Genomic DNA, 27,094 nt, shown 5'->3' with positions numbered 1-27,094 from the left:
TCTCACTCATCAGCAGTGGTGGTACGATGCTTATTTACCTCTGGAGCAGTAAAGACTTCTGGGTCATTGTGGATCATTGCAGGGAAGATAGCTAAGAAGTCTCCTTTCCGCAGAGAGTAGCTCCCACTCTCTGAGCTGAAATCCATATCCTCTTGCACTTCCCGGAGGACGGTGGAGTGCGAACACAGCCTCAGGGTCTCAAGAATAGTGCTTTCTGAAAGAAACAAGCCAGAGCTCCTGTAAGGTGACAGAGTGCTCTGCGAAGCCTCCTCAGCTGCCTCTTAGAACTCATGACCAACAACCTTGCCTGGGAGGAAACTAATTTCTTCATTTCTTCGCATCCATTGAAAACTAAGAGAGAGTCAATGAGGCTGTGGCTGCTGAGGGGAAATAACCTGGTGGCTTTGCCACAGCATCTTTGCAATTTACAGGCAGAGGGTAGGCATACTGTTTATGGACAGAAAAAGAAGGAATGGTCTCCAGGAAAGAACTGGTCTGCGAGGGACACAAGCATAATAATAAAGTGAAACTATGCCCATCTTAACGCACATTACCAGAGGGTTGCTTCAGTAGTCTATAGACCAGTGTGGCCTTTAAAGCCAAGTTTAGCTACTTAGAAGTCCTTAGACAGTTAACTGTAAGTTAATTATAGTAGGTACATTTGGAGACAGCTTAACTCTTAATTTCTCTTATGCTAGCTGTTAATAAAATGAGTTAGCATTTGTTGGAAAATTTTCAAAGGAACACATTTTTATATGATCTAAAAGAAAACCACATTTTTCTCAGCATCCAGGAAGAATAACATTCACCATCACGTCCTGGAAGATTCTAGAAGCTGAATGTCCTTGCTTTCCCAGTGGCCTTCACCTTTTGCTCCTAGCACGGCAGATTTTATGGCTAATTTCCGGCGATTTATCCTGGCAGTTTGAGGAGGAATTCCTTTGGGAATAATATGCATAATTTGCATAAATCATTCTGATAGCATGCATATCAGTGTGTAGCTCCCGTCTGAAGCTGCACCTCTTCCTTCATAATCAAAACTGACTATGTCTCCACCGGCGTGAATGGGTCCTGGAATAGAAAGCCTGAGTCTTTCTAATCAGCAATGTGAAAGAGCGCCAAACGGAGCGTCCCTCCTTTCACACGATAATAAATGATTGTGTTTATGACTTACAATTTAGAAACCTCACACACAGACATGTTCAAGAGCCTAGTTTCTTGGTGCTGAGCACAGTTTTGGCATAGCGTGTCCCTAGTTATTAGATTATTAAAGGCAGACCCATTAGCTCAGACTTGTATACAACAAAACACAAAATAAATATTATTAATAAATATTATTTTACTAAGATTTAAACCTAGGAACAGCTTGCATAGGGACACGAAGTAGCTTTGGGTGCCTTCTCCTAAGAGGTTTTTCCTTGAGCACGCAATTGTCTAAAGAAATGAGGCTTCGGTCAGCTCTGCGTGGGCAGTGCAGTGATTCAATGTGACGTATAGTGAAGCTGTGCATATTCTCTTGGACTGCCTTCGTTATTATAATCAGGCAGAGTCAAATCGGTTTGCTAGTGATGAGGCCAGAAAAGAACTTTGGTTTTGGAACATGGACTTTCCTGCAGATAGCCACAAGGCACCTGACATGACAGATTTCTGCTGGCCAGACACCAACAACCAACATTGCTATGGTAAAAATCAAGGGTAGGCTTCCCATGTCCTGCTGCTGGTCCTGTTGGACCAACAATAGCATAACATCATTTTAACATGTGGTATGAAATAGTAGCTGACATATGTAGTAGTTCTGTTCACACAACACGTCCAGTAGGGGTGTGGGACAACGAAACACCAAAGCAGAATAATGCTCTGGTGGCTGCTGTGACAGGATAGGCATTTAACAGTCCGAATAACACGGTCATATCCGATTGGCTGGTGTGCTCTCGGGAAGCACGGCAGCTTGTGTCTACTGCAGTATCACAAATGACAATTGGGCAAGCATATCTTATGCAGAAGTTAATCACAATAATGGAGCCGAAAGTGTGGCTCAGCAGTCAGATCGTAAGTGACAAATCTGTTTTACCTTCCAGTACCAGTTATGTGTGCAAGACGAGGTTGGCTCTTGCTCTGAGCGATCATGCCGATAATCATTAGGCGACAAAAGTAATGAGTTGTGTTATTGTCACCAATGGAGAGGCGAGCTTATGGGGTCTGCAGTACAGCAGAAAGGCACAACAGCCAGAAGCACTTCCAGCAGCCCCAGAACGAATGTGGGCAGAGGTATATGTTGAGAAGAATGACAAGGGCACAATGAAAAAGCTGCAGTTTCTCCTTGTAGTTGTCATAGTTGAGCAGATACCAGCCAGTGCCACTGACAGACCAGCTGGGCCCTGGGAGGACTTCCATGCTACACCAGGAGGTACAGTAAATTATCCTGCACGGTAGAGCAACATCTGTTTCTATGCTAGTGCCGAACAAACAAGGCAGTTTAAAACATACCAAGGGATAACCAAGCAACAAATGAACACGACCCTCATTTCTTCCCTCCCTTCTCACACTCGAGGTGCTAAATTTCATTGTGCAAGCATTCCATGAAAGAGATGCCAGGTTTTTATTGGATAAGGTGTTGTCAGAGGGATTTTAAATGGAAGGGAAAGGCTTATAGTATTTTTATTCTTAGAATTGTCTCCTTTCTATCTTCATTTCCTTTATACTAAAGCTAGCACTTGGTTCTCAATTCGCTCTAGAATTTAAAAAAAAAAACAACAACTTTCCATATACTTATAAATATTCAGTCTTTAAACCTAATTTGCTATACTTAGTTCACATGCCTTCAAGCATTTGTCTTCCAATTCCCACTGAATAAATGCGTACTAATGAGAACCAAGCAAGCTGCTGCGGCAAAGCCGGGTGACTGGGGCCTGGCCTGCCACCAGCTTGTGATAGGCGGGCAAATTGAGTTAAAATGAAAAGTCTTGTCAGCTAAAATTCAACATGGTAGCCAAACAGCAAGCTGTCAATCATCCATCCAAAACAAGGGATGATAGGTAATAAAAGGTCACTGTGGATCATTAGTGCACACTTGGCTTACATATGGAAGCTAATTTTAATTAAACAGGATCTCTCTCTGTAAATGTTTTATAAAACTTATTGTGCATAATGGATTGCTAATTTATGCAAGCATTTAGCAGGTAATGGGACCCTCTAATTATTAGACTATAGTGTAGAAAAATGGCTATAGAGAATGCAAATATTTGGGGGATAAATCTACACCAGGCATCGCAAGGTGCCAACAGCTATAGCTTTGGTTCAGATAAGGCTGCTTACACTGTCAAGAGCCTGGTTCTGCTGACGACCATCTACAAGACAATTGGGTCACAAAATTTCCATGATGAGCTCACAACTACCTTCTTTACCTGGCCAGAGGAAAAAAAAAAACGAGCTTCTTTACTTAAGATAGAAAATTAATATGATTAAAAGTTCCTTCCAGATAAAGAGATGGACTTGCTTTAAGCTGGGATGTTTTACAATCCAAATGAAGGGAAATGACAAATCAAGGGAAATGCTTGTAGGAAACAGCACATCAGCTTTGTCGTTGGAATAATTCACAGATGATTCCCATTTGTAGATTTTTGAGTGCCAAAGCAGATCATTATAATCAATAGATCCTGCTGCAGTGCAAACACAGTTAGGCACGTGCACATTTCTGCCTCATACTTTAGTCATGTCTGTATATGTGGAATGAATACACTGTGACATGGCTGGGCTGTTAATTTGGGTCACCTTAATGATTGGCGCAGGCTGGCGTGCCACCTGATTAGCCATGGTGATCAGGAGATAGTGGTGATGGCAGCAGTGAAAGGAGCAGCCAGCCCCACTGTGGTCACTGGGGCTGAACACACAAATGGTCTTCAAAAGAAAATGGCTAGGAACGGGGAAGGGAGCGGATATGACAGAGTTGTTCTCTACAAGGTCTGATGAGATGTAGCCCAAAATGCACACACACACACACACACACACACACACACACACTTCTGGGTGTCTTTATATAGCCTCTTAGACAGATGAGGAAGTAAAAAAGAAATTGTGATAATTAATATATAATTCAAAGGAAAATCATCATTTTTTGGATCAACTATTGTATATTTGAATAAAGTTAAAAATAAATCCGAGTCAGTACAAATGCCTACCTTCACACTGCATTGCAGAAACAGGCTTAGGTTCTTGCTATTTATGGCTCCCGCTATATATTTATATACATGTAAGTTAAACACTCATATGCTCAATACAATTTTGTTAAGGTCTTACTCTGTTCAAAACACTGGGACAGAGTGGCTGGAGGAAAGAGAAACGCAACGTGTGGGTTTGGCCTGTACTCACGCAGCAATCTGAGGACTAACACGCTGAAAACACATAGAAGCGAGTGACTTGACGATGCTTCTTTATTAACTGTTTGGTGTGTGCTTGTGCGTGTGCCTGTGCGTGTGCATGTGCACAGGTGACCGAATGTGTGTGTGTTCTGAGGTCAACCTCCTGGAAGCCAGGCTGTCAGGCTTGGTGGCAGACAGCTGAGCCTACTCCCTTGCTCCCGAGCTGCTGCTTTCGACCTCACATACCTTACTTGTTAAATTGACAAAGACTATAAACTTTGATTGTTTTTTTGGCTTCAGGAACAGCCCTAAGAGCATTAACAGCACATGCATTGTCCATATTTGCTGAGTAAATCTCATAAGTATTTGCTTATCATCTTAATTTTTTGCATTCCTTTTCAGCAGTTTTTTGTTTGTTTTTATTGTTTTTTGATTTTTTTTTTTTTTTGAGGTATAAGGGATAGGACTCAGAACCTTGCATGTGTTAGGCAAATTCCCAACCCCTGAGCTATATTTACAGTTCAAACTAAGGCAGGCATGGATTAATAGTGCATTTTATTTATTTGTTTGTTTTTGTTTTGTTTTTATCTTGCGTTTTCATGGTTCTGGGGATTGAGCCCAAGGCTTTACACATGCTGTGTAACTTCTCTAGCATGAGCTATTGTTTGTCATTTTATCCTTCTTGTCTTCCTTGCTTCCCTCCCTTCCTTCCTCCCTCCCTCCCTCCTTTTCTTCCTTCTCTTTTCCAAGGTCTGTCTTTGTAGCCTGAGCAGGCCTTGAACTCATGATTCTCCTGCCTTTTCTCTCTAGCTCTGGTATTACATCGCACTTATAACCTCTACAATACATATAGTTATTTTATCATTTCTTCAGGTGTAGAGGTGGTGCTTTAGGCTAGCTAGGCAAGAACTCTATCCCTGAGATACACCCCAGCCAATATTAGCCATTTTGTATTCCTCTATCAGAGATGATATGACATTAGTCTTTTGACATGCTTGGTAAATTCAAAGAGTTGATAGGCCTCTTACAATATGCTAGAACTTCAAGCACTGCCTCAGTTGGAAAAAGAGAGAGGCACTTTTATTTTCTGTGTCTCAGACACCATAGGTCTATTGGGGTGTCACATGTGCAAGCAGAGGAGGAATGGATTTTCTAAATAATTTAACCACTTCTTCCTTTGAAGCATTCTGATATCTCAGAGGTTACCAGCTACTCCGGCTGCCTGTTAGAACCACAGGGGATTAGTTAAAAAAGAAAAAGCATAGCATCTCCATGCCAGATCAAAGACCTCAGAACCACAACATTAACCAAAACCTTGAAATGAGGGGTTTTGAACCTTGGCCACACAATAGTATCACCTGGGGGGCTTTTAAAGCCATCAACCCTCACTACAGAATAATACAATCAGACTCTCTGGGGACCAGCCCAGGGCCGAGTACTTTTAAAGCTCTCCAGATGATTTCAGTGAACAGCAAAGTTGAGAGTTGTGGTTTGAAGCTGGGTTTTGCCACAAAGCCTCATTCCTTTCTGCCCTGGCTTACTTTTAACTCTCATGTGATGAATTTACTAATTTTCATTAAAGTTACCTTCTAGTCAGCTGGTATTTCCTTCCTGAACACCTTAGCTTTGTGTTAAAATGCAAAGTTGATAATAGTGACGTCAGTATTTTTCAATGTTTCCCAATATTATACATGAAACCTTATTTTCTACTGTGTGCTTCTAAAGTACCTCTTTCTTCAGTTAAGCTTTTCGCACAGGAGACTAGTGCCACACTGCAGTCAGAAATCATTTGACTAGCATATGCAGAGGCCCTGGGTTCAATCCCCAACATGGCAAAAAGAGAAGAAAAAAATTACTAACAAAGTGAAATTCATACCTTTTGTGAGAATGCTTTGGTAAGCTTCACCCAACCCCATTTGCCTAAATGCCTAATTTTTCCTCTACACAATTATTTTATAGTACTGAATCCTGTATTTGAGAAGCAGTGATACATATTGTATAAAAAATAGTGGTTGTTTCTTGAACAATTTTGCCTGAGGTGACAGTGATTATCATCTAGCATTAAAGCCAATAGCCTGCCTCTGAATTTGCCACTGTGTCACTGCGTGGTTTGTATTTAATTCTTGCTGAGCCGTTCAACACAGTGATCAAATGAAAATACTAACTAAGCTACAGAAATCACTGACACAGTGTCTAGAGTTTGGTGAAATAATTGTTAATAAATTTAAGGTAGGAATACAGCTTAGAAATAGAGTATATACTTAGTATTGGTTTAATCCCTCGCACCATTACAACAACAACAACAACAACAACAACAACAACAAAACACTATTATCCTAGGATCTTATCGTGAGGTTAAAATCTCTGTCATAGTCTCAAGACTTGTCTTACTTTTCCCAAGCCTGTCAATGTAGACATTGTAGTAGATGGCTTGGAATAATCTAAATAAAAAAATATCTCTTAGCGGGGACAATAAAAAAATAAAGGAGGATACAGTTGTGGCCATCAAAATCCAAGAGAGAACTCTGTCTCTCTCATGAGAGCATTCTTATTTGTAAAAAGACTGATAAGATGTAACAGCAGCCACAGTCCCTCAGAGTTCTTCTGTAAAGACCACATGAAGTAACTAAAAGCTACTTTGAAATATTTAAACAACTAATATGTTAACATAGCCATGATTATTGTTTATTATTTGACATGTAATTTGGAAGCTACCTCTTTTGTTTTGGGCTTCTATCTCCTCATTGCACTGCTCACAAGAAATAGATTCAGATTCTGGGCAGGGGGGCAGGTAGACTAATGTCAGATATCCACCACTCTCCCTCGGCAACTCCAAAAAAACCCTTCTCCAGTTTTTATTCCCAGCGTTGTAATGGAACACCTGCTGCAGCCTGCCTTCCCTGCCCTCAGCTCCAGGGATCACACAGCTCTACCCCTTCAAATTCCCTTTCCACTATATTCTACTTTAGCCCAGCCAGAGCCTCCCACAGACATTGCCTGGAAAGTCACAGGACACTTCAACCAATAAAGAAGGTAAGACGATGGCAAATCTATAAAGCTCCTCCATTCTTCCAAGACCACTGCCCCAGTCTCTTTGCCAGCTTTGTAGCAATAGCAGATCTCCTGCCAGGGCTTTTCTTCACTCTCTGGCCCCATTCTCAGGGGCTAAGCAGTTCCTGATGGACCACTCCACTTTTTATCCTGATATAGACCCATTCCTAAGTGTTAGCACCCAATAACTAAACACACATTTTATCTGGAACCTACTGTATCCACACCTATCAGTACTCGCAAAGAATTTTCCACCAGGTAATACACAGTCACCATACTCCTAAGAACCAGAGAGGGCAACAGAAACCAAGGAACAAAACAACCACCCAACAAAGACAGTACCAGGTCTCAGCATCTAGAATTACAATGTCCCCAAAGCCAGATGCCTAGATGGCAGCATAAAGACACAATCAATAACAGCGGGGCAATATTTCTTCATTAGAGTTCAGCAGCCATACCATAGCAGACCCTGAGTATTGCCAGATAGCTGAAGGACAAGAACAATACCTTCAAATAGCCTTCATGAATATGACAGAGCTCCTTAAAGAGGAAATGAATAAATCTCTTAAAGAAATCTATGAGAACACAAACAGTGAAAGGAAATGAATAAAACAGTCCAAGACCTGAAAGTGGAAATAGAATCAATAATGACAACTCAAACTGAAGGAAATTTAGAAATGAAAAGCTTACTAACTTGAAGTGGAGCTCAGAGGTAGCCTCACCAATAGAATACAAGAGATGAAAGTGAGAATTTCAGGCATTGAAGAGACAATAAAATAAATGGATATGTCAGAAAAAGAATATGTTAAATCTAAAAATAATCTCCAAAACATCTAGAAAAGCTGGTAAACAAGGAATTTGTTCTTTGAGAAAATTAATAAGGTGGACAAACCATTAATCAAATTGATTAAAGATAAAGAAAGAATATACAAATTGACAAAATTAGAAGTGAAAAGGGAAATAACAACAGACACTGAGAAAATTTAGAGAACCATGAGAACAGAATTTAAAACCTGTACTCCATGAACCTGGAAAAGGTAAAAGAAATGGAAACTTTTCTCAAGCCATACCACTTACTAAAGTTAAACAAATATCAGATAAGTAAGCAAAACATACCTACAACCCCTACTGAGATACCAGTTATTAAAAGTCTCCCAGCCATAAGAAGCCCAGTCTCAAATGATTTTAGTTCAGAATTCTACCAGACTTTCAAAAAAAGTTGATGCCAATATCTCCAGAATTATCCCACAAAATAGAAACAGAATAATCACTGTCTAATTCATTTTAAGATAGCACAGTTATCATGACACCAAAACGACCCTCATAAGAAAGAGCATTACAAGCCGGGCTGTGGTGGCGCACGCCTGTAATCCCAGCACTCTGGGAGGTAGAGGCAGGTGGATTTCTGAGTTCAAGGCCAGCCTGGTCTACAGAGTGAGTTCCAGGACAGCCAGGGCTATACAGAGAAACCCTGTCTCAAAAAACCCAAAATGCAAAAAACCAAAAAAAAAAAAAAAGACAATTACAGACCAATTTTCCTTATGAACATAGATGCAATCCTCAATGCAATGCAAATTCGAGAACACATCAAAATATCATCCAGCATGACCATGCATACTGCATCCTAGAGGTACAAGGATGGGTTGAACATGTGAGAATCAGTCAATGTAATCCACCATAGAAACAAATTAAAAGAAACATCCCACAAGATCATCTTATTGGATGCCGAAAAAGCCTCTGACAAAATCCAATATCCCTTCATGATAAAAGTTTTGGAGAGATAAGGGATACAAGGGACATATCTAAACATTATAAGGGAAATTTATAGCAAACCAATATCCAACATCAAATTAAGTAGAGAGAAACTCAAAGTAATTACACTAAAATTAGGAACAAGGCTTGGCTGTCCACTCTCTTCCTATCTATTCAATACAGTACTTGAAGCTCTTACCTAGAGCAATAAGATAATTGAAGGAACTCAAGGGGATACAAACTAGAAAAAAGTCAAAGTAATTTTATTTTCAGATTATATGATAGTGTACATAAGTGACCCCAAAAATTCTATCAGGGAACTGCTATTAACAATAAAAACCGCCAGTGATGTGGCTGAATACAAGATTAACTCAAAAAATCAGTAGTCCTCTTATATACAAATGACAAACAGACCGAGAAAGAAATCAGGGAAATAACATCCTTCACAATAACCTCAAAAAATATAAAGTATCTAGGGGCAATCCTAACTCAGCAAGAGAAAAGTTTGATTATGACATCAGAAGATAGAAAGGTCTCAAATGCCCTGGATCAGTAGAAATAACACAATAAAATTGGCTTTCTTAACAAAAGCAATCTACAGATTCAATGCATTCTCTACCAAAAATCCAACCCAATTTTACAGACCTTAAAATGGCAGTACTAAACTTGATCCAGTAAAACCAAAGGTATCCAGGATAGCTAAAACAATCATGAACAATCAAAGAACATTGGGAAGTATCACAATTATTGGTTACAAGATGTACTACAATGCTACAGTATGTATGTCATTGGCATAACACCAGATATGTTTATCAGTGTTGATCAATGGAATTGAAGCAAAGATCCAGACATACATCTATATATCTGTGGACACTAGAATTTTGATAAAGAAGTAAAAAAGCCCCAATGGTAAAACAAAACAAAACAAAACAAAACATGTTCAACAAATAATGCTAGTCTAACATGATGTTTAGTTGTAGAAGAGTACAAATACACCTTTATTTATCAGCCTACACAAAACTCAAGTACAATTGGGTCAAAGGCTTCAACACAGAACCAGATAAACTGAACCCGAGAGAAGACAAAGTAGAGAGTATCCTTGAACATATCAGCACAAGAGACATGGTTTGTTTTTTTTAAGCTGAACACCAATAATGCAAGCACTATAACCAATGGCTAATAAATGGGACTCCCTGAAGTGGAAAAGCTTCTGTAAGGCATAGGGTACCAAGCATTACTAGGACAAGATAGTAGCCTACATAAGGGGAAAATATTTTTCAACTCCATATCTCATAGAGGGTTAATAGCCACAATATATAAAGAACTCAAGACATTAACAAATCAAATAATCCAATTAAGAAATGGGGTAGAGACCATTCAGAGAATTTTTGTTAGTACAATCTCAAATGGCAGAAGAACACTTAAAGGAATGTATTTTTACCCATGAGGGAAATAAAAATCAAAATAACTCTGAAATTTTTTCTTACAGATGTCAGAATAGATAAGATCAGCAACACAAATGAGAGCTCATGCTTGTGAGAATTCGGATCAAGGGCAACACTCCATTATTGCTGGTGGGAGTGCAAACTTGCACAGCAACTATGAAAATCCATATTGTGTTTCCTCAAAAAATTTGAGAATTTATCTAGCTCAAGATCTAGCTCTACTATTCTTGGGCATATATCTAATAAAAGCTCCATTCTACCCCAAGGACAATCGTAAAAAATAGGGACACAACATAAATCTTGCCTTCAAGGGAAAAGTAAATAGATTTTGTGGGTGGACTGGGCAGATGGGGATGGGAGCAGGAGGGATCAATTAGGGGATGAGGGATGAGGGGAGACAGTATGAGGAAAGATCACTAGAATAGGTGGGCATTTAGGCAGTGATGTGCAAGCCTAATACAGTGAAAACTTTCTGGAAACTTTGAGGATCACCCTAGTGAGGACTCCTAGTAATGGTTGATATGGAGCCTGAACCAGCCATCTTCTATAATCAAGCAAGGCTTTCAGTGGTGGGACTGGGATATGAACCCAGCCACAAAAACCATTGACTTGTCTGGCCTGAAAGATGTACTGCGCCAATGGTGACTCAGAGCTTGTGGGAGTGGCTAGCTAGTGACTGGCCTACTTTGAGGCTCAAGCTAAGAGAGGGAGTCCATGCCCAGCCCTGCATGACTGGCCAGGGTTTGGAAGCTGGATGGCTCAGTGACCTAAGGCTGAACCAAACACAACTGACAAAAACAGTCAATGAAATGCCTCCCAATGATATTCTGCTATTCTTATAGATTGGTATCTAGCTCACTTGTCATCAGAGAGGCTTCCCCCAGCACCTGAATGGAACACATGCAGAAACATTGCATCTTGGCTCCTGTGACCAAGCAGCCAGTTCAGCTAGGTAAGCAGGGAACAACAGAGTGAAATATCGCGCTCCGGACACAGTCCGCCTGGGTTCCTTCTGCACTTAGGAGCTGGGAAGCTCTACAGCTGTCTGGGCACGTATCCTGCAAGGAAGCATTTGACCTGCAGGGAGTCCTGCGCTTAGGGGGAGTCCTGTTCTCAGAGACCTGTACCACATCTGACAGGTGGAAGACCCCACTTCCTGATACTCTCTAGAGAACTGGCAGGAGCAGGTTAATGGCCACTGCCCCTATCCATTGGATGTGGTAGACCTATGCCATATCTGACACAGGGAAGATCCTACTTCCTGATAATCTCAGGAGAACTGGCAGGAGCATGTTATTCAGTAAGAATCATTTCACACTCCTAGAGGCACAGAGCTGCTTACTACCCAGCAAATTCCAGATCACCACTCCTCTTCTTTCCCTTCTACCCATCCCTCCTCAGCCTCCACCCCTCATTCCATCGGATGTGGTAGACCTGTGCCCCTTCTGACACAGGGAAAAGCCTACTTCCTGATACTCTCTAGAGAACTGGCAGGAGCAGGTCATTCGAGAACCAGCATCAGCAGAACATTTGAGAAATAGCAGCCTGCAGAGCATTCAACCCTTGCCAAGTCTGCCACAGGAGAGACCCCATCTCCTGATACTTCCTAGAGAACCAGCTGTTTGCAGGGCATTGGAGAGAAAGGGAATCCCAGGAGTACAGAAACACAGGCCTGCAGGACGGAGAAGATAGAGACAGCAAGACCAGCTAACACCTGAGATAATGAGATGGCCAAAGGCAAAAGCAAGATCATTACCAACAGTAACCAAGGCAACATGGCACTATCAGAACCCAGTTCTCCCACAACAGCAAATCCTGCATACTCCATCACATCAGAAAAGCAAGAGCTAGATGTAAAATCACATCTCATATTCTTGATAGAGGACTTCAAGAAGGACATAAATAATTCCCTTAAAGAAATTCAGGAGAACATGGGTCAACAGGTAGAAGCACAAAAATCCCTTTAAAAAATACAAGAGAATATGGATCAAAAGGTAGAAGCCCTTAAAGAGAAAACACAAAAATCTCTTAAAAATTACTGGAGAACAGGGTTCAACAGGTAGAAGCCCTTAAAGAAGCAATACAAAAATCCCATAGGAAATTATAGGAGAACATGGGTCAACATGCAGAAGCCCTTAAAGATGAATCACAGTCTTGGAGAAATTGGGAATCCAAGTCCCATACCTAAACATAGTGAAAGCAATAGCCAACATCAAGTTACATGGAGAGAAATTTGAAGCAATCCCACTAAAATCAGGGACCAGACAAGGCTGCCCACTCTCTCTCTCTCTATTCAATATAGTACTTGAAATCCTAGCCAGAGCAATCAGGTAGCAAAAGGAGGTCAAAGGTATACAAATTGGAAAGGAAGAAGTCAAAATATCACTATTTGCAGATATGATAGTATACTTAAGAAACCTCAAGACTTCCACCAGAGAACTCCTAAAGCTGATAAACAACTTCAACAAAGTGACTGGATATAAAATTAACTCAAGCAAGTCAGTAGCCTTCTTCTACTCAAAGGATTAACCAGAGGAGAAAGAAATTAGGGAAATGACACCCTTCACAATAGTCCCAAATAATATGTCATACCTAGGTGTGACACTAATGAAGCAAATGAAAGATCTATATGTCAAGAAGTTTAAGTCTCTGAAGAAAGAAATCGAAGAAAGTCTCATAAGTTTGAAAGATCTCCCATGTTCATGGATTGACAAAATCAATATAGTAAAAATGGCCATCTTGCTGAAAGCAATCTATAGATTCAATGCAATCCCCATCAAAATCCCAAATCAATTCTTCATAGATATAGAAAGAGCAATTCTCAAATTCATCTGGAATAACAAAAGACCCAGCATAGCAAAAACTATTCTCCACAACAAAAGATCTTCTGGGGGAATCACCATCCCTGACCTCAAGCTCTACTACAGAGCAGTAGTGATAAAAACTGTTTGGTGTGCAGACAGGCAGGAAGATCAATGGAATAAAATTGAAGACCCAGGAAAGAACCCACACATGTATGGTCACTAGATATTTGACAAAGGAGCTAAAAACATCCAGTGGAAAAAAGAAAGCATTTTTAAAAAATGGTGCTGGATCAACTGTAGATCTGCATGCAGAAAAATGCAAATTGATCCATTCTGATCTACTTGTACAAAGCTCAAGTCCAAGCGGGATCAAGGATCTACACATAAAACCAGACACACTGAAGCTTATAGAGGAGAAAGTGGGGATGAATCTTGAACACGTGGGCACAGAGGAAAAGTTCCTGATCAGAACACCAATGACTTATGCTCTAAGAACAAGAATCAACAAATGGGACCTTATCAAACTACAAAGCTTCTGTAAAGCAAAGGACACAGTCAATAGGACAAAACGGCAACCAAGAAATTGGGAAAAGATCTTTACCATCCCTACATCCAATAGAGGGCTAATATCCAATCTATACAAAGAACTCAAGAAGTTAGTCTCCAAAGAATCAAATAACCCTATTAAAAATGGGGTAGAGAGCTAAACAGGGAATTCTCAACTGAGGAAACTCGAATGGCTCTAAAGTACCTAAAGAAATGTTCAGCATCCTTAGTTATCAGGGAAATGCAAATTAAAACAACACTGAGATTCCACCTTACACCAGTCAGAATGGCTAAGATGAAAAACTCAGGGGACAGCAATTAGTGGAGAAGATGTGGTGAAAAAGGAACACTTCTCCACTGTTTGTGGGATTGCAAGCTGGTAAAACCACTCTGGAAATCAGTTTGGTGATTCCTCAGAAAATTAGACATAGTACTAACAGTGGACCCAGCTCTACCAGTCCTGGGCATATACCCAGAAGATGCTCCTACATGTAATAAGGACACATGCTCCACTATGTTCATAGCAGCCTTATTTATAATAGCCAGAAGATGGAAAGAACCCAGATGTCCCTCAACAGAGGAATGGATACAGAAACTGTGGTATATATACACAATGGTGTACTATTCAGCTATTAAAAACAATGAATTCATGAAATTCTTAAGCAAATGGATGGAACTAGAAAGTGTCATCCTGAGCAAGGTAACCTAATCACAGAAGAACACACATGCAATGCATTCACTGATAAGTGGTGGTTAACCCAAAAGCTCAAAATAAACAAGTTACAATTCACCCAGCTCAAGAAGATAGAGGACTTAAGTGAGGGTGCTTCGGTTCCTCTAAGAAAGGGAACAAAATAGTAACAGGAGTAATAAGGGAGACAATGTGTGGAGCAGAGACTGAAGTAAAGGCCACCCAAAGACTGCCCTACCTGGGGATTCATCCTGTAAACAGTCAGCAAACCCTGACACTACTATGGACGACAAGAAGTGTATACCAAAAGGAGCATGGTTGTCTCTGGAGGGACCCTGCCAGAGTCTTAAAAATACAGAGGCAGATGCTAGCAACCAAGTATTGGACTGGGCATGGGGGTCCCCAATGGAGGAGCTGGAGGATGGTTCAGAGGAGCTGAAGGGGTTTACAGCCCCATGGGAAGAACAATGATTTCGGCCACCCAGATGCCCCAAGACTCCCAGGGACTGAACCATCAGTGGCAGAAATGGTCTTTGGTCAGGTAAAGGCTCAACAGAGGCCCGAATAAAGGGAAACCGAGGGGGAGAAGAGGGAGTGTGTTGGGTGGAGAGACATATATGTGGAGTCAGGGGGGAAGGAGGAGGGGGAGGGGTTGGTGGTCTTATGGAAGGGGCATATTTGGAAAGGCTTTACCATTGGCAATGTAAATGAAGATGATATTCAATTAAAAAATGACTCCCAATGATATTCTGCTATACTTACAGATTGATATCTAGCTCAATTGTCATCAGAGAGGCTTCCCCCAGCACCTGAATGGAACACATGCAGAAACCCACAGCTAAATATTATGCAGAGCCAAGGGAAGCCCACAGAAGATGAGGAAGAAGGATTGTAGGAGCTAGAGGTAAAGAGGACTGTAGGGGAACACAGCCCACAGATTCAACTAAGCAGGGCTCATGGGGCTCACAGAAACTAAACTGACAACCACACAGCTTGTAAGGGTTTGTGCTAAGCTCTCTGAGTATATGATATACATATGTCATATACTTAGCATATATAGAGATATATAGCTCAGTGTTTTGGTGTTTCAGTAGGACTCATACCATTGGGATTGGTCTTTTGCCAACTCCTGGGACCCTTTTGGTCCTACTGGGTTTCCTCACTCAGCCTTGATGTGAGGAGTTGTGTCTAGTATTATTCAATCTTGTTAGGCCATGCTTGGTTGGTATCCCTGGAAGCCTGCTCTTTTCTGAAGGGATAAGAAGAAGGAATGAATGTCAGGGAGAGGGAAAGTTGGGTGGACTGGGAAGAGGAGATGGAGGAGAAGGTAGGGGTGGGATGTATTGTATGAGAGAATAAAGCAAACAAGAGCAATAACAACATATGTAACAATAAAGGACTCAATGGCGTTCTGCTATCCTCGTAGATCAATAGCTTGTTCAGTCATCACTGGAAAAGCTTTTTTTTCCCCACTGCCTGGCATTATTCAGATAAACAGAGGCCTTCGAATACTTAGTCCTAAATGGTATGACTTTATTAATCCCTCCACTTAGAGGTCAGAGAACCCTGGAGAAGAGGAGACAAAGAATATAAGAGAAAAAGGGGATAGAGGACACCAAGAAACTTGGGCCCTGTAACTCAACAGGATCAACAACCTAGAACCTCTAACTCAACAGGATCTAAAGCCACAGAGACATAATAGCATATGTATTATGGCTGCCAATATAGGGATTTTTATAGGGTTCCTGAGTATGTGAACAAGTGGCTCACTGTTTCCTGGGTCTCCTCTTCAGCTCTTTTTGCTTGGTTTGGTTTGCTTTGGTTTTGTCAAATGTGTTTGTCTTGATTTATCTTATGCTATTGTTTTATTTTATTATTATCCCTTAGACACTACTTTAGTTTCTAAAGAGAAACACAATGAGATTGGATCCACATGGCAGGGAAAGTGGGGAGGAACTAGGAGGAATAGAGAGAGGGGACGTGTAATCAGGACATAGTATGTGATTTCTCCATTAAAAAAAGGTTAAGATGAAAATAAATAGTAATAATCTATAAAAATAAATATTATAGTTATTTGTTTATTACAAGAGGATTTTACTGTTAACAGAGCCCACCAAGCACTTGAGGGACACAATAAGTATTTTTGCCTTGTATTTAGCTATTATTAAAAATAATTCCTTTGTAACAAAATGGAATATGTAGCCACCTTAATTATTTTAACTTGTGCCTACCTACGAATATTTTTGCAACTAATAAATTAGTTAGAAATTATAAACAAAAGAAATAGGCTTAAATTATTAATACTTTTGGTGGGTAAACACTGTAAGCTCATCAGGCTAGAGCTATTATAATGTGTAGCAGACATGCAGTTCTATCTTCCTGGGCGCCCCCCAACAACTGGAGGTGGGGAATGTCTCTAAAGCTGTTGCCTGTCTGTGCATCCTTCTCCCCTAACTGGGATTCCTTATCCAGCCTCAGTGTGAGAGGTTGTGCCTACCTCTGCATAGTTTTGATGTACTATTGGGGGGCAGATATAAAGGGGTAATCCTCTCAGAGGAGAAGAGGTAGGGGGTTGGGGAGAGACTGTATGTGTGGGGCCTGGAGGAGGGAGGCAGTGATTGGGATATATAGTGAATGAGTAAATTAATTAATGGAAAAAAGTATTATTTCATTGACAAAAGAATGTAAGCATTATATTTATTTCATGTGGTATAGGGAGCCATGGTATGTTATATATTAGCCACATGATTCTTGTCTTTTCAGTGCACATTATATTCTACTAACAAAGGGAGACGCTTGCTTGAACTATAAATACAGAGGTTACATGGTGTGTGAAAGCTTGCTCCAATCTGACTAGGCCTTGTTTCCTGAATGACGTATATCATACATTCTTACAATAAATGACACTGAGTCTTCTGGTCTGTGGGCTGCCAGAAACATGGCTGGCTATTGAAGGTGTTGCTTTGGCAGTTTTTAAGATTTTGTTGTTTCTTACATTACTCAGAGAGAGACCAAATTAAAATTCTCTGTCCCTGGGTCCCTGTCTGTGGAGCTCAGGGAACCCTCGTGGAAGAGGCAGAGGAGGTATTGTTTTTTCCAGAGGGGTAGAGGATACCAGGAGGATATTGTCCACAGAATCAACTCATAGGCGCTTACAGAGTGGAGGCTGCATGGGTGTGCACTAGGTCCTCTGCATACAAGCTCTGGTTGTTTAGCTTGGTGGTTTTGTGTCTCTGACTGTTTTGCGTGATTGTGGGACTATTTTCTTGTTAGTGGGTTGTCTAATGCAGCCTTGGTTTGAGGGTTTGTGCTTCGTCTTACTGCATCTTACTCTGCCACCTTTGGTTGATATCCTTAGGAGGCCAGCTCTTTTCTGAAGAAAAATGGAGGAGAGTGAAGGTTGCAGGGGTTGTGGGACTGCAAGGACTGGAGGAAGGGGGATGTGATGTATAAAAGTAGAATTAAAAATAAAAGATTTGTTGTTTATATACATTGAGTAGGCATGAGAGAACTGTGAGTGCTCCAAGTTAAGAGACCCTAAGACTTGCATAGACCTAAATTACAAGTTTAGAACTTGCTATTTCTTCAGGTCCAATAAATCTGTACTGACTTTCTTGTGTGTCAATTTGACACAAGCTGGAGTTATCAAAAAAGAGGAGCTTCTCTTGAGGAAATGCTTTCATGAGATCCATCTGTAAGGCATTTTCTCAAGGAGTGATCCAGGTTGGGAGGACATCCCAGGGCTGATAGTCCTGGGTTCTATAAGAGAGCAGGCTGGGCAAGCCAGGAGAGTAATCCAGTAAGAAACATCCCTCCATGGCCTCTGCATCAGCTCCTGCTTCCTGACCTGCTTGAGTTCCAGTCCTGACTTCCTTTGGTGATGAACAGCAATGTGGAAGTGTAAGCTGAATAAACCCTTTCCTCCCAAACTTGCTTCTTGGTTATGATATTTGTGCAGGAATACAAACCCTGACTAAGACAAATATCTAAGCATTTTTTCTTAACAGTGCACTTTAAAAACAACCTTTTATTTCAATAACAAACAGTTGCTGGCTGACAATAAACAGAGTTGATGAATTTCAAGCAAACTGTTAAGAGTAATTATTATGTAGACTATGAACATAGTCTTTGGAGTTCATTTACATTACTTTTGAATCTTCTCATTCTTAAAATGAAAGGGTAATTACCTGGATATATGGAAAATGAAACCTAAAATTCCATAGAAACTAAATCAACTCAAAAATGCTACTTATTGAAAGTATAGACAACTACTCATATTTTACATGAATTTTGTGCGTTAGGTCCTTAAGAGTTCTGCTGCTCCACCCAAAGTATATTAGCAGTTGATAATGTTTTTCTGAACATGTAATTCTTTAGTAACTCTTCTAAGAACATGAGAGATGGTGCAGTTCTCATAATTGACTACAGCATTAAGTCACAGTGGCTGCTGTTGTTGCCCCTGTGATAGGTCTCAGCCTGTCCAATGCGAACCATCTCTGCGACACTTGCGGCAGTCCTGTTAGTGCTGAGAAGCAGTTAACTGTGATCAACACTATTAGGACCTGATAGCTCAGAATCTGCTGAGAGAAGGGAGAATGTATCTTATGTATAAAAATTCGAGGCCAACACAGGCTAAAATATCAGTCTTACATTATATAAGCCAAATAGCCCAGGAATAGAAAACATATACAAAATGCATTTGTTCAAAGAAACTGAGAGTATATCTTCAAGAATGACATGGGATGGCTCATGACTTCAGAGGGAACTGATATGTATCGGAACAGATTTTAACTTTACACAATAGTAAGACGCAGTCTAGGCAAACCCAGGAGAGGAAAAGTACACCTGCCGGAGATCCAGGGCAAATGTCAGGTGTAAGGCTAATAAGGAAAAACAAAAGAAACCCGTGGGAGGAGCAAAACCAGCCAAGTAGTATAGGCCACAGACATGTGCCATAGCGTTTCCTCTTATTTCCTAGAACAGTGAGAGTTTTTAAAGAATATCGACATTAAAAGGAAGCAGTGTGTAGCTGTTTTGCCAGCCCCACACCCTTCTCTACCTGTCCACCTTCTCGCACTGCTCCCTTTATTTGTCCCTCCCCTCCTTCCTCTTCCTTCGCCTTGCTGCTCTCTATCTGAGTGTTTAAACCACTAACCTATAATGAAAAGTATTTTAATTACAATGATAAGAACCGTATGCCCCACGCTATATAAAACACCATGACCTGTGCACGAAATGCAAGAACCATTTTATGGAAGATTAAGTATTTGTGCGTGCACGTTGCCTCTCTGAAACACTTTCCTGTTCATTTATGGAATTATTCTCTCTCAAGACAGGGCAACAGTGTTTGGGAGGCATCCGCAGACCAACAGATGCTCAGAATCAATTGACAGAATAGGCATACACATTCCACCCCCACCCCCCAATAATTGCAAAGCTTTGGTTTAGCCCTTTGCATACCTTGCATAGTTAATTAGCTAGGCCTTAATGTTTACATGCGATGAGAGTATCTACAGCTATAAACTATATAATTTATAATTGATGTAAATGGGTGTTATTATGTCAATTAGGCAGCTGTGTCCTCCACCTCTTGGTAAACAGCTATGAGTGATAAACCGAGTTTGCAGAGAACTACCTTCTTCTCTTCATAACAGATAAAAATAAATTACCCAGGCAGACCAAGCTGTCCAATTGTTCTCTGGTGAAGTGGACAGAAATTCCAGGTCCTTTCTTTTGACCTGTTGACTGCAGGAAACTGTCAATTTCGTCACGCAGGGCTTCCATAGCTTCTGGATGTCGAAGAATATAGTACATGGCCCAGAACATGGCTGGAATGGTGTTTGCTTGAGAGGCCCAGAGAAAGCCAAGATTATGTGCTGGGAGAGAATAAGTGAAAAGGAAGATTAATAGCGTTTATTACACTGATTAGATTTGCAGTGTGCTAATTAAAAGATGTTAGGACACGGACCCAGCCAAGGATCAGTGCATGCTAATGAGAACCAATAGGCTTCTGAAGTCTAATTTTCTGCTTAATGAGAATAGTTTAAAATGTAATGCGTGTTGCACGGGGGTGGGGGTTGGGGGTGGGGGAAGGGGTGCAGGAAGGTGGGGAATGAGATAAAGGAGTAAATGCTGCCGCTTAGTTAAACTCTTTCTCATCATCATCATTAAATATCTTGTTTTACCACCTCAGCGGAAAAAAAAATCAATTATCACAGAAGGTTGTTTCAGAATAAAACATTTTATCATTAGCCAATTAGAAAGAGCATAAAAAAATTTCAAGGACATCATTTTATCTTTTTATCTCAAAGGTCTCCTGTAAATTATTTTATTTTAGCAAGTGATCAATCAGTACTTTCTTACCTCCTATTTCAAAATCTTCACGCCTATAGTATTTTATCAGTACGTCTTGCCTCTCCTGAACAACTTCTGACCATCCTTGTATCTGAGCTAGTTTTTCTGATGTGAGGCATTTTATAATTTTCTTCTGTTTAGATTCTGCATTTCTTAGAAACTGAATAGGTATGTCAGATATTAAGTATGGGAAAACGTCATCAAATTTTAAAAAATCATCCCGTAGCTCACTGATAATTTGTTTCTTGTTACCAGCAAGAATTTTTCCATATATAGTTGTAAATGTGATCTCAAATACCAGTGAACTACAGAATGCAAATATTCTTTCTGTACTCCAATCTGTGGTTTTTAGTAGCTGGGACTCAAATATTTCTTTTACTTCTTGGATCATGGTTTCCAGAAGATTATCCAAAGGTTTGCCTTGTAAAAGTAGATAGCCTTTGTGAAGGTCGTCATTAAGGTCATCATCAATTAGCAGCTTCTTTGCAGAGAAGGCTTTTGCGCATAATCGTCTGCTGAACTTATCAAAGCTTAATTGTTTGGGGTTTTTCATTACATACTGGTACTGGAAAGGGTCCAGAACAAATGTTATATACTTCCCTAAAAAAGAAAAAGAATATAGTTTATTTGCTAGCAAGACGAAATACATACCTGAAGTCTCTGAATCTTTAAATCAAAATTAAAGACAATTAATTAAAAAGTTAATCTTTAAATCAAAAATAAAGACAATTAACTAAAAAGTTAATAGTTTTATTAAGTGATTTTAACAAGCTCTATTCTACTCAAAGGCCTACTAAGTCCCCTTTGAAAACAAAGGGTAACATGAAAATTTTCTGGAAGCTTAAATTTCTTGAATTTCTAAACTTCCCTGTGCATTATGTCTGGCCTCTCAAACCTGGCACCAACTTCAGAGTTCCCAGTTGACCCTGTGTGTTCCCAGCTGAGAGAGCCAGATGCTGAGAAGGAAAGCTTGCGCCCAGGATCCTCCCTCCCTGCACCCAGGCTCCTCCCTCCCTGCAGCCAGGCTCCTCCCTCCCTGCACCCAGGCTCCTCCCTCCCTACGCCCAGGCTCCTCCCTCCCTGCACCCAGGCTCCTCCCTCCCTGCACCCAGGCTCCTCCCTCCCTGCACCCAGGCTCCTCCCTCCCAGCACCCAGGCTCCTCCCTCCCTGCACCCAGGCTCCTCCCTCCCTGCTCAGCCTCACTCCCCTCTGCTTTCTCACCTTAGCACTGCTTCAAGATGCATTCCATCTGATTAGAAAGACCACACCAGTGGCAGACAATGGGGACAGTTAAGACTTTTCCTTCCTAAAAATATACACTGCATACAATCGAATAATTTGCAGTGTCCGTATTCATCTACTACTACCTGTACTCAGTTCTCTCTGTCTGTCTCTGTCTGTCTCTGTCTCTCTCCCTCTCCCTCCCTCCCCTCTCTCCTTCTCTCTCTCTCTCTCTCTCTCTCTCTCTCTCTCTCTCTCTCTCTCTCTCTCTCTCTCTCGCTTTCCTAGATGAAAACTCCCACTTACCATTACTGGTAATTCCAAATGCATTACAAAAATTAATCAGTGTAATACAAGGCAAAGATTTAGAATCCATTTTCTAACAAATCCTAGAGACAGGATAAATGTGCTTCTATTTGGGCAATTTTAAAAATATAGTTTAAGTGTTAAGTATATATGAGAATATGTTTGCTGTGATTAGTTTTTCTCCAAGCAAGTTTCATCCAATCCATTTTTCCTCCATTCATTTATTATTGTTATTGCAAGACAATATTGCAAGTGAGGGAGGTCTGGAATAGCCACTCTTTCTGGTTGGATGCTGGCTCTGACTTCTCAAAATGAAGCAGAGTTTTGTTTCCATTCACTCTTTGCTTAGCCTCAGGGAGGGACACAAAGAGGACCCCATTGAAATTGGGCACTTTGAATCACTTCCTTTACCATTACAACTTTGTGAAAATTGCTAGCATCTGCCAGACAAATAGTGTTGGAGGAGTCAATTTTCTCACTTTTCAAAGAGATAATTTTAGGCAAAGCTGTTTATTTTCACAGGTGATGATTCATGCATTCTTCTTCCCAAATGATTGGATGTTGTTAAGTATTAATAGTATTCTTTTAAGTTAGGATCTAAAAGTCAAAGGCTATGCACAAGGTTTAACTTGTAAATCACAATCATGGTCTTTAGAAAATATTCTGATTTTTTTCTACCAATTTGTTTTTACATTCATCTAATTCTAAGGAGAAAATTTTAAAAAGTATTTATCTCAGGCACTATCAATTACTACAAGGTGGTGTTTTGAAACAAAGAGTGGATACATCCAGATTTCTGCTCTGTCTATTAAGTCATTAAAAATAGACACATTTTTTTATTGCTCTTTCTCTTTTCCATCTCTTTCTCTCCTCATTCTCTCTCACTTTACCTTCCCCTTATCAGAGGAAAGTACCAGATTTTTAACAAAAATATATATGTGAAATAACTGGTTCAAATCATCAAATGGCATCTTCTAAACACTGATTGGCTGGTTGGCTGTGTGTACTGTATGTATGGTGTGCCGGTAGCTATGCGCTATGCGTGTTCATGGACCACATTGTGCCTCTGGGAGTTGGTCCTTACAGTTCACCTCATTGCTTCTATTTTGTAGGTCAAGCTGATTGGCCAGTGAGCTTCCAGGCTATTTTTTTCTTTGCCTGTGTGTGTGTGTGTGTGTGTGTGTGTGTGTGTTATAGTTACATTTGTGTGGTGTGCACACAGACATTTGCAACCACATGTGCACACGGAAGACAGAAATAGGCATCAGCTGTCTTCTTCTATCACTCAACATCTTATTTTTGGAGACAAGGTCTCTCATTGGATCTGGGCTCATCGACTCAGCCTGGCTGGTTGGCCAATGAGCTCCAAGAAACCCACTTGTGTCCACGCACTTACAGACACACTTCCCACGCTTGCCTTTGATAGTTCTACGGAAGATCCAAAATCATGTCCTCGTGCTTGTGTATCTGGCACTGAACCAACTGAGCATCGCCAAGCCTTTTAAAGGACCATTCTGTGAAATTCAAAGTGACTTTTCTCTCTCTCTCTCTCTCTCTCTCTCTCTCTCTCTCTCTCTCTCTGATCTGCTCCTTTCTTCCTTGTTCCAGTGTGACTTTCTTCCCTACCAAGATGCTACCATCCTGCCTCCTGCCTTCAACATTTCTGAAGAGATGTGGATCACTTTAGAACGAGTTATGTTTTCTGGATTTTACTTTTCAAGTTGGTTTGGAAGTACCAATAACCCTGGAGATTTTAGCTGGCTTTCCAACTTTTAATCTTCAGTATAAACAATTTAAGCTAAGTTTTCCAAAATTAATATTAATTTAAACCATCTGTCCACCATCTGCTAATGTGAGATGTAAAACCAGAGTTTCTTTGTGTTCTGTAATCAGACAGTTAGGAAAATACATATACATTTATAAAATGAATTTAAATTTCCGAACAAAGGGACTTTTTTTGAAAAGTTATCTTGAAGGCTATGAATTATCAGAGATAAATTCACTTTTCTTAGGGTGATTTTATGTAAATGAATACCAAGTGTCAACAGACATGCTGCCTAGTTCACAGAGATCCTAATGTACAAACAATATCCTTTTCAATGTTTTCAAGAGAGGAGAATGCTGTCAGAATGGATATAAAATATTGATTTTAGGAATTGCAAAGTTTGCATTTGTCTAAAATGTAAATGTCAGGAGTCCCATGTCTGAAAAGATACAGTATAAAATAATTTTCTGCCCACTATCATTGAAATAGGACTAACAAATTTAATATCTTCCTGGCCTACTATTTTATGTTTCTTCCTTCTTATGGAGCAGACTGGGGCTACTAACTTCAGCATCCTTAGATAACCCAACTTTTATGATATCATTTCTTTAGTATGCCAACGCTACAAAATTAAAAATAATTTGATAAATGTGCTTTAAATCTTATACACAAGAAGTATGGCTTTTAGATAAAAAGTAAGCTTGGCTGTTTTCATCTTAATGTTGGTACTGAGTAGACACAAGCCAAGGAATTCAAGTCAGTTTCTTAATCAGTTAAATATACATATACATGCATATACACACATATACATGTATATATACATATATACATATATATATATGAAGATATATAAAAAGAGAAAAAGAGACAGATTTTCAATAAATTATCTAAAATTGTAAGATTTTAGTAAGGTGGTTCTTCAGCAGATTTTGAGTTGAATGTTGACCTATAAGCATTAGTTGGGCAGCAAATGTATTTGCTGAGAAAGATCACCATTGTATCCTTACTCCCTCTATTAGGGAGATCTCAGTAGCAGCTGACAACGATATACAGTGGAGTTTCTCTAGAGTGACATTTAAGGAAAATGATTCTATTGCACTAACTCACAAAGCCAATTAGAGAACTATGTTCTGTGGCAGGTCACGAATTTATGTGGTTTCTCATGGAAAGCTATACCTTTCAATTTTTTTTTTTATTAAGGTGACAATTGTGTCCCTTGAGAGTCTTGGGAATGATAATCATTTTCTTGACCTGCAAAGACCATACACTCACTAGTGTCACATGACAAGGACAAGGGCAGACAACTTTACCCTCCATTTTTTAAATAAGTCATATCACAAACTGAACATCAAAACTGCATTCACAGCGATTCTCAACAGGGATGTATTCAAAGTAGTATAAAACATAAAAGGGGGCCATCAGAACCTATTCACTGATGCCTGTTTAGTGCTTAATTAAAAACATAATGATGGCTAAATTATTTAGGCAATCAGTGTTTAAGTCAGTATTAGGTTTCTTAGAATTTAGGATTATGGTCATCTGTGAGCGTGGATTGATTGCTTTTGTTCGGCTGATTTATATATGGGCATGTGTTTATGTGTACACAAGTGTGCTATGTTCTTGTAAAGAATAGAGTTGTTGTTACTTAGATGTTGTTACTCAGATCCTACCCACCATGTTATTAGAGAAAGGGTCTCACCAGAACGGAAACTCGCTGACCAGGATCAGCTAACTGGACAAGGAGCCCCATAGATCCATTTCTCTGTCTCTTATTCCCATATGTTGGGATGATAAAAGTGTTGTTATTGATGGTTTCTTTGTTTGGTTGGTTTTGTTCTGTTGTTTGTTTATTTACAAGATTTTACTAGCTGGTCTCAAACTCAAGACCCTCTTGCTTAAATCTCCCAAGTGCCAAGAAAATACACACACACACACACACACACACACACACACACACACACACTGTGTTTTTGCTTTAGAAAAGTAAATCTTTTCCAAAGAATTTACAAATTTCTGAAAAATCATTTTAGGCAACTTTTGTTTAAGATCTTAAAAAGAAAAAGCTACAATTTTTGTACTGCTCATTGAAAATTTGAAATTACATTTAAAAAGTTTTTTAGTTTTATGACCACATTTATTAATTTTTTCCATAATTTATTTTTTGTTCATATTACATCCCAACTGCAGCTCCCTTCCTTCCTCTCTTCCCAGTCTGTCACTTAAAAATATCTTCTCCCATTACCCACTCCCCTTCTTCATGGAGAAAGGGAAGTCCCCTTGGGTACCACTCAGCCCTGGGACATCTAGATCCAGCAGTAATGTTATTTTTTTAAATAAATATTCTTTGCTTTTTAGCTTTAGTTTAGTCCTAAGCACAACTAGAAAAAAAATGCTAGGCATATCCTTTATCTACCTAATAATTTTTATCAACTGTAATGTGTTAGGGATTTTCCCCATCAAACATTTATTATGATTCAATCAGTGCTGAGCTCTAGAGCAAATTGCCAAGAGTCAATAACAGAAAAGGAAGGAGATGGGCATGTGACTCAACAGCAAACCACTTAGGTATGAATTACACTGAGCAGAGGTACTGTGGATAACTGAGGCACAATGAAGAGGTTCCAAAGGTTAGAGAGTATGTCCAGGAAAGGACCTGAGGTAAAAGGGAGAGTCATGTGAAAGCAACATCCTGGCATAAAGAAAGGCAAAAGTACAAAGGCATGGCCTGTGTAGAGAAACATCCCATCAGTGAGATGAATTAATACGATTGTAAGCACAGGCAGGATGGGCGTGCAGATGG

General features: G+C 40.0%; 1 protein-coding gene across 1 annotated transcript in view; it reads right to left on the bottom strand.

Annotated features, from left to right (window-relative positions):
* Positions 1-27,094, bottom strand: part of LOC127683490 (cytochrome P450 7B1) — a 168,096-nt gene that overhangs the window by 7,577 nt on the left and 133,425 nt on the right. The window contains exons 3-5 of the mRNA XM_052180766.1: positions 21,011-21,601; positions 20,317-20,523; positions 39-214 (exon numbers count right to left, since the gene is read on the bottom strand). Coding sequence (XP_052036726.1) covers positions 39-214; positions 20,317-20,523; positions 21,011-21,601 — 974 coding nt within the window. The remainder of the gene's footprint in view (positions 1-38; positions 215-20,316; positions 20,524-21,010; positions 21,602-27,094) is intronic.

The sequence above is a fragment of the Apodemus sylvaticus genome, chromosome 4, assembly GCF_947179515.1.
Source record: "Apodemus sylvaticus chromosome 4, mApoSyl1.1, whole genome shotgun sequence".
In the NCBI taxonomy this organism is placed as follows: domain Eukaryota; kingdom Metazoa; phylum Chordata; class Mammalia; order Rodentia; family Muridae; genus Apodemus; species Apodemus sylvaticus.
Note: the sequence above shows the minus strand (reverse complement) of the source record. Positions and strands in the feature narration are given on the sequence as shown.